We start from the raw sequence: 11,538 nt of genomic DNA, 5'->3' as shown, positions 1-11,538 counted from the left end.
GCTTTTCTTCATTTTCTGTAAATTCATTTATTTATCGCTAAAATTAACACAGGAACATATTCTAAAACCTTAAACCTTACATCAACGATTTCGATCCCTCGCTGCAAATCTCCTTCTTACCCCGTCCCGTTTAGCCATTGTGTGCGTGACGCTTCGAACAGCTGAGCTTAGAAGCTTTTCGATTTTTGGTACTTTTGCAAAATCTCATGTCTTTGTTGTGCCCCTGGCGACGCAACGCAAGTGTTCCCTGTGGTAAGTGTTTTTAAAAAACAAACAAACACACAAATGCGCGCGTACGCCCTTATAAACAGCCTGAGAACGCATACCGAACAGGATAGGGCACCACGCCCAGCAGCTCCTGCCAAAACGTGTCTTGCTCTGTTGGTTTCAAGTTGGGCGCGTCTTGCACAGCTTCCCTACTGTTGGGTGATAAAATTACCGCTATTACTACCGATGCTGGCCGGACCTGAGCTGTCGGAGTAGTGTGCATCGCTGATGCTACTGCTGCGAGCATGGTTCCGGTCGCCAATGCTGCAGCAGCTCGGATGGTAGATCGTCTTTTGGGAGAGATTCGTCAGGACGCTTGTTTCACTGCGCAAGGTAAACTCTTTCGTGCGTGCTTGCTGTAACGGAAGGCGGCAAACATTAGTAAAGGCGGTGTGGTTAGAGATCTGCGCAAATGCTTACCTCTATGAGTACGGCCGCAATGTCATAGAATAGTCGTTCCACGTTATCCGCCTGTTTGGCGGACGTTTCGAGGAAGTACATGCCGTGCTGTTTCGCAAACTCGGCACCCACCTCTTGCGGTATTTCCCGATCGTCTCGATCCGTCTTGTTGCCGACCAATATTTTCAGCACTTTGGAGTTCGCGTGCTCCTGAATTTCCCGCAACCAGTCCGGGAGACAATCGAACGTGGGCTGACAGCTGATGTCGTACACTGTAAAGGGGGTAAGAAATTAGATTTTTCGCTTTGCTTTGCATCAACTTTACATTTACCTAATATAAGTGCAGAAGCGGATCGATAGTAGCTTTGCGTGATCGATCGAAACCGCTCCTGGCCGGCGGTATCCCAAATCTGTAGCTTTATCTTCTGATTGTCCACCTCGACCGTTTTGATCATAAAGTCCACCCCGATCGTAGCGCCCTGCCCGGGCGGAAAGAGCCCCTGCGTGAATCTGCGTACCAGACACGTTTTACCGACGCCCGCATTTCCCACCAAGACGACTTTGAACAGAAATTTGTAATCCTCCATGGTTCTCCACGGCACGGACAAGCACGGACAAACTTAAGCGCCAAACAGGCAATGATGCAAGCTGGACCCAGTTGCACCTACCCGCACCGAGCACAACAACTGCAAAGTAAAAGAAGTAAAAGAGAGAGAGAAAGAGAGAAGAAACGACCAAATTCGGTTAGTATGTTGATAACGACACTCGGTTACGGCTGTTCATGTTTCAATCATCAATGACCGGTTCCATTATCACAGTAGGCTTTTTAAAAAGTGAATCTTCTCCCCTTCTCGGCACCATCTTCATCCGCTGCCCATGATCGCTCCCCTCCCCCCCACCATGGTGATCGAAAGTGAGTCCGCGTGCGATGATGAGTCATAAATTGCACGTCCACGGTGGTACCATTAACGCGCAACTGACCGCAATAGTGGACGAGGGTTCGCGCTTTAACAGCTCGCTTGTTCGATTGCGTGGCGTTCGATTGCGTGTGTTCGGTGGGTGGGGGAGGTTGTATGGCGCGCCAAACACCAAGCAAAACCCAATCCGTTGGGTCCGAAGGAAAACTAACGTCTAATCAACTCGTGCAGCACGGGATCCGCCGGAGAAGTTCGCTGACTTTCGATTTTATTTACTTTGTGCACTGATTTTTCTACACCAAAATAGGTGGCGGGGTTTGAGGGCGAAGATAGGAAGAGTTGGGTGCTGATGCACTCAAGTGTTTGTGGTGGTGCCTCGTATCTCTGAGCTTTGTTTCTAAGCTGCAATTGGAGGGGACACCAAATTGTTGCGGATGCGCGAACCTTTACCATCGTCGAGCAAAAAAGCTGTCTGTTATGGTTCTTCGTTTTGTTTGTGCGTTATGTTCCACTTTCTGGTTGGTTCAATATGGAGTGCACTGGCGTGGATTTCCTTTACGTTACCCCGTTGTTGCCCTATTGTGGGGTGAAGACGTAGTGCGTAAGGGGGTTTGTTTTCATCGAAGCGCACTATGGAAGGGTGGGATTATTAAACTGGCCGATGTTCCAAGAAACAGTGTGTAGCTAAAGCTTTAACAAATCGCACATTTACAAACAATAACAATTATCTTTCATTGTGGCCTTGCCCTTGGTACCTTGGTTGGTAGCCTGCCTAGAGATTTCTATTTCTAGTGAAGGGCGTTTGGTTTAGTATCACTCTTCAAATTTTAAACGTATTCTTGAGAGTTTTTTTTCGATTTTGTACCGATATCATCGAGTAATTGTGGATCACCAACACCTTTTAAATACAAAACTCAAAATAAAGCAATTGAAATTTTTAATTGTGTAACGAATGGTTACAGCAGGCTCCTACTTTTTCACAAAAAAAAACATTCATTTCCTTTAACTTGCTATGATTGTACCATGAAAAAAAACTCACTTGAAGGTAGAACTTTGAATCAAAAGCGGAAATGTTTGAGTCCTATGAATCTACAGATAAGATTTTTTTAAACTTAAGTTGTTTTTTTCTTATGATAGATTACAGTATAGGAACTTGAAAATCCAAAAAAAGGTAAGCGTCTTCTGAACTACTGTATGCAGATAAAATTTCCCCATTATTAAACCCTCTCTTTACTATTCTGTCGTCATCGTGCTACACGTTATGCCACTTACGAACGCGTTATCAGCGGCTGTTTTCTGCTTATCATTTTGTAATTTGATATTTTACGGTTTGCCGCTCCCATTGGAACAAACAAAAACAAAAAACTCACATTTTCAATCAAGACACATCCATCGAATGTAGGGTCTATTTGGCTTAGGAAAAGGCAGAAGGACTGTCCAAATAGGTTTCGCTGTGTTTAAAGCCACCGCATGTGTATCGCTGCCATACACATAACGCTAACGTAGTTGTCTATCGAATGTCGAATTCATGCCTCTTTTGCATGCTTTGGATGGTAATTGGAACCAAGCACTATCGACTTACTAATCGCTGAAACGCACTGCTCTTCGGTCAATCAATTTAATTGAATGAACGGCACCAACCAAAAGGAACCAACCAACAAACGTACGGAAACATTTTCTCTCCATCGTTCATTGTTTTCGACAGCGAATAGTAGGCCAGGACACAGCAGGTCGACTAGGGCGACATTGCGTAGCGACTAGGATATCTCTGGGGTTAACTTTTTCGTCTATTTCTGTCACAGTTGGTCCCCACGTTCCATACACAATCCATTGTAGTGAATTAAAATGCACCCCTTCGGGAGGCGCACCTTCTTTCAGTGTTTGTGTATGTGTGTGTGTGCGCGTTGGTGCTTTGTTTACATTACACGCCATGATAATTAGGTCCATGCTTCAGTTTGTTTTGCTCTTATGCCTCGCTTTTTGCTTTGAATAAGGACGCGTGTAGATTTCGAGTTCCTTCTTTGCGCTTCTTTTGTCGGCGATGCGTAGGATGCCGAGGTGGTTTGCATTTCATTTATCGCAAAAATAAAACAAAACGAGGCCACCGGACCAGCTGAACCTGATCGCATTTGACCATCTTCGTCGTCGTGGTTGAGAAGTGATACAATTCCAAACCCGGTAATCACGCGTATACTACTCGTTTGTTTGTGTGTGTCGTTCCGGCTAGCTGCACCCCGCGGTCAAGCAGGGCGTTTCGCTGTCGTTTGGAGGGGACGCAACAAGGAGGGTTCATAAATTCATCGCACTCGCTGTTGCGCGCACCGTCCCATCCTTCCCACGTTAGATGGTGACCTCCGGGCATTTGGACATCGCATCGGCACGTCAGCTCGTGTATTGGCCCTTAGGGAAGGGTTCGAACGATACGATGCAACGATGACACCTTCGACGCCTTTTCTCTACAGTCCCGTAACCTTCGCCACCACTCCGGGGGACGGAGCAATTACATAGTGGTGGTAAATTGAATTTCCGCTTCACACCGTTCACCATCGGAGCGAATGTGGCCGTTTTCGGCAAGCTCCAAATTTGTATCGACCCCGCGTATGTGGGCGATGAGCGGTCGTAGCTCTCCTCCGCAACGCTGCGATGAGTAATCCGTTCAGTGAAACGGAACCGACCTCTGACGGTTCGTTGCTTTACCTCCTTTTGCCCGTCTGCGGTCAAGGATAAGATTGACTGTGGAAGATTGCTGCGTTCAGCAGCATGTCCGCTAAAAAAAACTAAAATACAACTAGTCGAGTGGAAGAGAACACGCACAATGATTGCTCCACTAGGTCACGGCGTTTATGTCGTTCAGCAAATTCCACCGTTTGCAGACTACCCGCGGTAGAGATCTGTTGCAAAATCCCCTTGTTATGCTAGCAGCATACTCTGACCGTACCTGTTTCTTACCATTCACTAACCCAACGACGAAAGGAACTGCCGCTGCGAAACACTCGAGCAAATCCGTCCGTTGAACTGAGATTAAAGAAATAGCGAAACACCCCAAGCGACGAAGCACTCGTTGCGGTATTATCTCCCAGAATGAGATGCAATATGCATCCACCACCCTGAACGCAACGGTGCAACTGCAGCTTCTGGAAGCTTATCTGCTTTCACCGCCAGCGCACTAGCACACAACACACCCAGAGGTGTTTTTTTGTTTTGTTTTGTTTCGGAATAAAAAACTTCAACTCGGCTTAATCCTCACTTCCACTGACGGCATCCAGATTATTTTCATTCACAACATTGTAGCTTTCCCCGTGGTGAGATGAAAAATTGCGACACTAAACTCCCGACTGCGCGAACTGCACGGACGAACAGCACGGAGAACAATAACATTTTCTACCAACACACACCTGCTGTTTTCCAGATGTTGCGACGCTGTGTGCGTCGCTCGCTTTCAAAACACACGCACACACAGTCAAACGACCCGTAGGCATGCACGGCTGGTTGTCAAACTTCGGTGCCGTTCGGTCGTGCACGGCGAGCGTGCTCTTCGGAACTATCGTTCCCGGAGTGTTTCGAATCTGTCCGCTGGATGGCTGGAAGCTTATAAATACCAACCGCTAATAACGTTATCAACCCGCAGCATCCACACGATCAGAATTGAATTTTCATCGCACTCGGAAGCATCCACAAACTCCTCTAACCATGACGATCGCGCGGTACTATTCTGCTGGTGCACTGTCGACCGCGAAAACGAACGCTCTGTTGGAATCGCTGAAAGCGGTAAGTGTTATTCTTTGCGCAATTTGTGATTGATTAAATGTGGGTTAAATGAGTGAAAATTCGTTTAAGTGAATAACAATGTGCGCCGGGTCGTTTGTGTAGCATGAGGCATTAATCAAGTGTGGTAGCAACAACGCAATGATTGATGGTGTTTCGTCAGTAAGGTGAAGCGTAAGCATAAATTCCGGTTTTCGCACGTGTTTAATTCGCGTCCCTTCAAAAATCAATCAACATGTTGCCTATGTTTGCTTGCTTACTTGTGTGTGTGTGTGTGTGTTTGTAACGCAGTTTTGGAGAACTAATCAGCTGTTTCGGTTTGCAAATTGGCAATCTTTCACACAATCTTTTAATTTGTTTTTGTTATACTTGTAATGGATAATATGTACCCGTTTGGAGATCTCGTCCAAATCGTTCCAAAACGACACTAAGCATAAAACGATCCATAGGTTAGCAACAAAAAGTATCCCCACAGAATAAGGCTCCCCAGAGGGACCACAATCTTATTTGCTAAACACTTGGATTGCGTAGGAACAAGGCATCTGATCGATGTTTTTGTAGCTTGCGAACGGAAAACAACAAACAAGCAAATAGAACGGAGAAAGATCAGGGTTTGGCGCAGAAACTATGTCAGTTACACAGGAGTAAGGAATTCCTTGCCCGGGTACCGATTGAGGTTGTTGCTCGGCAACGATGTGGTACGATCGCCAATCATCCGGGCTGTACGAGCTCTCGTGTTGCAGGACCTCTCTCGCTCTGATAAGGGCAGCGATGATCATGACGCCAACGTCACTGATAAGAAAAATACGAGAGTGTTGTTTTTAAAAACTGAACTCGCTTCCTATTACCTTTAGTCTTTGATAACGAACCCTTTCGCTTTTCCCCATTAATTCACTGTTTTTTTTGCTTAGGTCAACCCACGTGTGCGATCGTTAGAGACAGAGAAATGTTTCTACGTGCAGAACAATCGCTACAAGCAGCTGCCGGCGGATGTCGATGCCAAGCTGCACTGGATACTGAAGGAATCGGACACTGTGGAACAGCTGTCCGCCAAGGCGGGACTATTGGCAGGCCCTAGTCAGGTGTTGATTGAGATCGGCCCGCGATTCAATTTTTCCACCGCCAGCAGTACGAACAGTGTCGGTATCTGCCACAATTTGGGGCTAGATTTTATCGATCGTATTGAGGTATCGACCCGTTACCTGGTGGGATTGGACGGACCGGTTGGAAAGGATGAGGTGACAATCGTTTCTTCCCTGCTGCCAGCGCTTCACGATCCAATGACACAATGCCAGTACACGGAACGTAACATTCCGACGAACGATTTCTACGAGACGGTATCACGGTCGAAAGAGGATTGGTATTTTGTTCCGCTGCTGGAACAGGGTCGTCGTGCGCTGGAAGAAATTAATGTGAAAAATGGTACGTCTGCCACGAAGCATGTTCTAAGCGGAAGGAGATGTGTGTTTTAAAACTACTGCTTTCCCGTTCTAGGACTCGCGTTCGACGAATGGGATCTGGAGTACTATACTAACCTGTTCGTGAAGGTGCTCAAGCGGAACCCTACGAACGTGGAGCTTTTCGACTGTGCGCAGTGCAACAGCGAACATTCGCGCCATTGGTTCTTCAAGGGAAAAATTACGGTCGATGGAAAACCGAAGAAGCAGTCGCTGATCGAGATGATCTGCGATACGCAGCGACACACGAACCCGAACAACACGGTCAAGTTTAGCGACAACAGTAGCGCTATCAAGGGCTATCAATATACGGCGCTACGTGCTTCTTGTTTCGATGGTCCCGGTAAGTTTGTGCAGCGCTCAGTGCAGTCGGATCTGATCTTTACGGCCGAAACGCACAACATGCCGACGGCGGTTTCACCGTTTAGTGGGGCCACTACCGGAACTGGTGGTCGGTTGCGTGATGTGCAGAGCATTGGTCGTGGTGGATTGCCGATTGCCGGTACGGCGGGCTACTGCGTGGGTATGCTGAACATCCCGGGGCAGAAGCTACCGTATGAGAGTGAGCAGGATTATCCGGGATCTTTCGCACGACCTCTGAAGGTGCTGATCGAGGCAAGCGATGGTGCATCGGATTATGGTAACAAGTTTGGCGAGCCGGTGATTTGTGGGTTTGCGATTTCGTTCGGTACGGTACAGGCGGATGGTCGGCGAAAGGAGTATGTGAAACCGATCATGTTTAGTGGCGGTGTCGGCACGATGGATTCGGATTTGGTAGACAAGCAGGATCCCAAAAAGGGTAGGGATGAATTGTACTATGCATTGATAAGGGTGCTTTTTTAAACTCCTGTTTTCGGTTTCGTCTTACAGGTATGTTGCTGGCTAAAATCGGTGGTCCCGTTTACCGTATCGGGGTAGGTGGCGGTGCGGCCAGTTCGGTCGAGGTGCAAGGTGACAGCACCAACACGGACCTTGACTTTAACGCAGTGCAACGAGGCGACGCTGAGATGGAAAACAAGCTGAACCGTGTAGTGCGCGCTTGTATCGAGCTGGGCGACCGTAACCCCATCCTGGCCATCCACGATCAAGGCGCCGGTGGTAACTGTAACGTGCTGAAGGAATTAGTCGAACCGGGTTGCGCCGGTGCAGTGATCTTTTCCAAAGCATTCCAACTCGGCGATCCGACTATCTCCACTCTGGAGCTTTGGGGTGCCGAGTATCAGGAGAATAATGCTGTATTATTGGACGCACGCGACCGCGACCTGCTGCAACGCATCTGCGATCGCGAAAGATGTCCGGTTTCGTTCGTTGGACAGGTAACGGGCACTGGGTTTGTGACACTGCTCGAGCAAGAGTTCGATGGCACTGCAGAAAAGTTTGCCGATCGTACAAAGTGCGCCCGGGAGCTTTCGCACGTACCGTTCGATATGCATCTCGATCACGTGCTAGGCAAGATGCCCCAGAAGGAATTCCATCTGCAACACATGGACGAACGATTGGACGAGTTCCAGCTTTCGTCGAAAGTGAAGCTAGCAGACTCGCTGAATCTGGTTCTTTCTGCTGCCACGGTTGGTAGTAAACGCTACCTGACGAACAAGGTGGATCGGTCGGTCACGGGACTGATCGCTCAACAACAGTGTGTCGGTCCGCTGCATACACCTCTGGCCGATTTTGGGCTGGTAGCGGTATCACACTTTGCGCGCGAGGGCATTGCAACGTCAATCGGTGCCCAACCGATCAAGGGTCTGGTCGATCCGGCAAAGGCTGCCCGAATGACGGTGGCGGAAGCGCTTTCTAATCTGGCGTTTGTTGGCATTAGCGAGTTGGCGGACGTGAAGTGCTCGGGCAACTGGATGTGGGCCGCAAAGGTTCCTGGCGAAGGCGCCAAGCTAGTCGATGCGTGTGAAGCTATGTGCGAACTGATGAGTCAGCTGCAGATTGCAATCGACGGTGGAAAAGATTCCCTTTCGATGGCGGCACGCGTGAATGGAGAAACGGTTGTTAGCCCAGGAACGCTCGTCGTATCCACGTACGCTCCGTGTCCGGACGTGACGGTAAAGGTGACGCCCGATTTGAAGGCGGCCTCGCTAGGAACGGACACTGCGTTGCTGTTTGTAGCGATTGAAGGGCTGCGTTTCCGGCTCGGTGGATCCGTATTGGCACAGTGCTACGGTAAGCTTGGTGGCGAGTGCCCCGATGTGACCAATGCCCAGTGCTTGAAGAATGCGTTTAACGTGACGCAGGAACTGTTGCGCAAAGGATGTCTGCTGTCCGGACACGATTGTAGCGATGGTGGTCTGATTACCACACTGCTCGAGATGGCTTTCGCTGGATTGACGTCGATCGAGATTAACCTGGAACAGTTGCTGTCTTCGAGTGATGTTTCCAACATGGAAGCATCCGCCATTCGGGTGCTGTTTGCGGAAGAATGTGGCTGGGTGCTGGAAGTGAAGCAACAACACGCTGCTGAGGTGCTGGATGCATTCCGAAAGGCCTCCGTTCCTTGCTACCCAGTAGGCCGTGGTGTCGCAGTGGCCGATCTACATTCACCCCAGTCCGTGATGGTTCGTGCCGGTGGCAAAGCGTTGTTGCTACAGGACAGTCTGTTCAATCTGTTCAATCGTTGGGAATCGACTAGCTTCGAGATTGAAAAGCTCCAGAAAGCAAAGGCAAGTGCGATTGAAGAATATACGGGCATTGAGCGTCGTACCGGACCGCATTACACGGTCAGCTTCAATCCGGATACGGTGTACGCTGATCTGAAGCTAAGCACGACCGGACCGAAAGTGGCCTTGATTCGCGAAGAAGGAACCAACGGTGATCGCGAGATGGCGGCTGCTCTTTTCAGCGCCGGTTTCGAGGTGCATGATGTGGTGATGAACGATCTGCTGCAAGGTCGCACTACGCTCGATCGCTACCGTGGCATCGTGTTTCCTGGTAAGTTGCGCGCTTAGGAAACGAATAAGAAGGGTTAAAAACAAGGAACGTGACTTATTTGCTTAACTTTCAGGTGGTTTCAGTTACGCCGACACTCTCGGTTCGGCCAAGGGATGGGCCGCCTGCATCCAGTACAATGGCACGATCGCCCCGCAGTTCGAACATTTCCGCCAGCGCAAGGACACGTTTTCGCTCGGCGTGTGCAACGGTTGTCAGCTAATGGGGCTGATCGGTTGGGTCGAAACGGGGCTTGCAGCGGTACCCACTGCCACTGCCAGCGTGCCGGAGATAGTGCTGGTAGGCAATCGGTCGGAAAAGTTTGAAAGCCGTTGGGTAACGCTGCGCGTTCCGGCGAGTCGATCGATCATGTTGCGCCGTTTGGCCGGCAGTGTGCTCGGATGCTGGGTGGCGCATGCTGAAGGACGATTCTCGTTCCGCACCGATGCCACGCGTGACCGTTTGCTGGTGAGCCAGTGTGTTACGATGCAGTACGTGGATGACGCGTGCAATCCGACCGAAACGTACCCGATGAATCCAAACGGGAGCCAGCTAGGCATTGCGGGAGTTTGCTCGCCTGATGGGCGTCATCTAGCGATCATGCCTCACCCGGAGCGTTGCGTACAGATGTGGCAGTGGCCGTACGTGACGAGCGATTTCCCGTACAAAAACGCTTCACCATGGATGTCCATGTTCCAGGAGGCTTACCTGTGGTGCCAACAGTGAGGACATCTGATTCGTCTCCTAATACCATTCCAGGTAATCGCAAAAGTGTATCTGATTCATTTTCCCCCTTCTTCAATCTGATCACTTTTTTATTCTATTTAATTGGAGTGCTTTAGTCGTAAAGCTAAAAGCATCTTTCGCTACCCCTTCGTTTGTCTCGTACTGTGGTGAGAGGATTACCTATCCGATGCCATCAAACGGCACCGTCCTAGACTAAGAACCGTGCTAAGCCATTGAAATAAACGTTCTTCAAGTTAATCACAATTTATCCGCCGTTCGCTATGTAATTCTTCGACCCACATGGCACACCGTGTGGCGTGTGCTCCACACTTGAAAAGGTAAACACGTTGGCGCGCTCTCCGGTGTAATGAAGTCAAACCATTTAGTGTATCATCAAGATAGATTCCGGGAATTAAACCCATAGCCCGAAGCTAGCCCAGGACAGAGTAGCCCGGTCGGGTAGGTTATGCTACGCCCCGAAATACGGCCACGGGGGAACAAAGGGCAGAAGGGATCACAATCAATCCCGGGGAAGAGTCTTGAGAAACCAGCACTTAAAATTCAACCGCAAATCCATTTGAAGCACGGAGTGGTTCGATGCACGGCGAAATGGCGAGACGGTTTCGGAAAAAGTTTTTCCTTCCTTCGAACGATGTTTTCTTTCGCCTTTTTGTACTTTTCTCCTTGTTTTGTTGGGTGGGCCGGGTGGGACGGTATTACTTCCGCTCGAAGCCCACGTAGCGTTCGCTTGAAAAGTGATAGGCGCTTTTCATTTGTAGCACGTAAACGAGAGTAGCACGAGAGAGAGAGAGAGAGCGAGAGAACGAGAGAGAGACAGCGTGAGATAGCGCGTAAGAAAGATAAGATAATTAGCTACACTTGAGGTGTGTACGCCTTGAGAAATGCGTTTACTTTAGGTGGCGTTGGGCAGGGAAGGTGAAGGGTTCATAGGTTCCGGTTTATTTCACTTGCACCGCCCTTGCACGCCCGCACGCCGGCCGAAACGGGGAACCGACCTAGCGTCGTACGGCACATAAATAAGTATCTTTATTTGACCCAAGCCCGGAGACGCG

At 49.3% G+C, this 11,538-nt stretch overlaps 2 protein-coding genes across 4 annotated transcripts; one reads left to right on the top strand and one right to left on the bottom strand.

The window, feature by feature from the left end:
• Positions 1–2: 2 nt before the first annotated feature.
• LOC118504333 (ras-related protein Rab-30) lies at positions 3–6,165 on the bottom strand. 3 transcript variants are annotated; one of them, XM_036038676.1, is made up of 4 exons: positions 6,017–6,165; positions 998–1,352; positions 688–938; positions 3–623 (listed from the first exon to the last, which is right to left on the bottom strand). In XM_036038676.1, exons 2-4 carry the CDS (start codon positions 1,251–1,253, stop codon positions 417–419), a joined length of 714 nt encoding a protein of 237 aa, XP_035894569.1. In that variant the 5' UTR covers positions 1,254–1,352; positions 6,017–6,165; the 3' UTR covers positions 3–416. The 3 variants fall into 3 exon arrangements, with proteins under 3 accessions (XP_035894569.1, XP_035894568.1, XP_035894567.1); XM_036038675.1 differs by lacking the exon at positions 6,017–6,165 and adding an exon at positions 4,522–5,004; XM_036038674.1 differs by lacking the exon at positions 6,017–6,165 and adding an exon at positions 4,533–5,004.
• On the top strand, positions 5,181–10,733 carry LOC118504329 (phosphoribosylformylglycinamidine synthase). The gene is made up of 5 exons (XM_036038660.1): positions 5,181–5,351; positions 6,260–6,770; positions 6,843–7,604; positions 7,676–9,742; positions 9,816–10,733. The coding sequence occupies exons 1-5, from the start codon at positions 5,274–5,276 to the stop codon at positions 10,463–10,465; spliced, it is 4,068 nt and encodes a 1,355-aa protein (XP_035894553.1). The 5' UTR covers positions 5,181–5,273; the 3' UTR covers positions 10,466–10,733.
• Positions 10,734–11,538: the final 805 nt, after the last annotated feature.

The sequence above is a fragment of the Anopheles stephensi genome, chromosome 2 (genome assembly GCF_013141755.1).
Source record: "Anopheles stephensi strain Indian chromosome 2, UCI_ANSTEP_V1.0, whole genome shotgun sequence".
Classification (NCBI taxonomy): domain Eukaryota; kingdom Metazoa; phylum Arthropoda; class Insecta; order Diptera; family Culicidae; genus Anopheles; species Anopheles stephensi.
The sequence above is the reverse complement of the archived record's forward strand: the minus strand, read 5'-3'. Positions and strand labels throughout refer to the sequence as shown.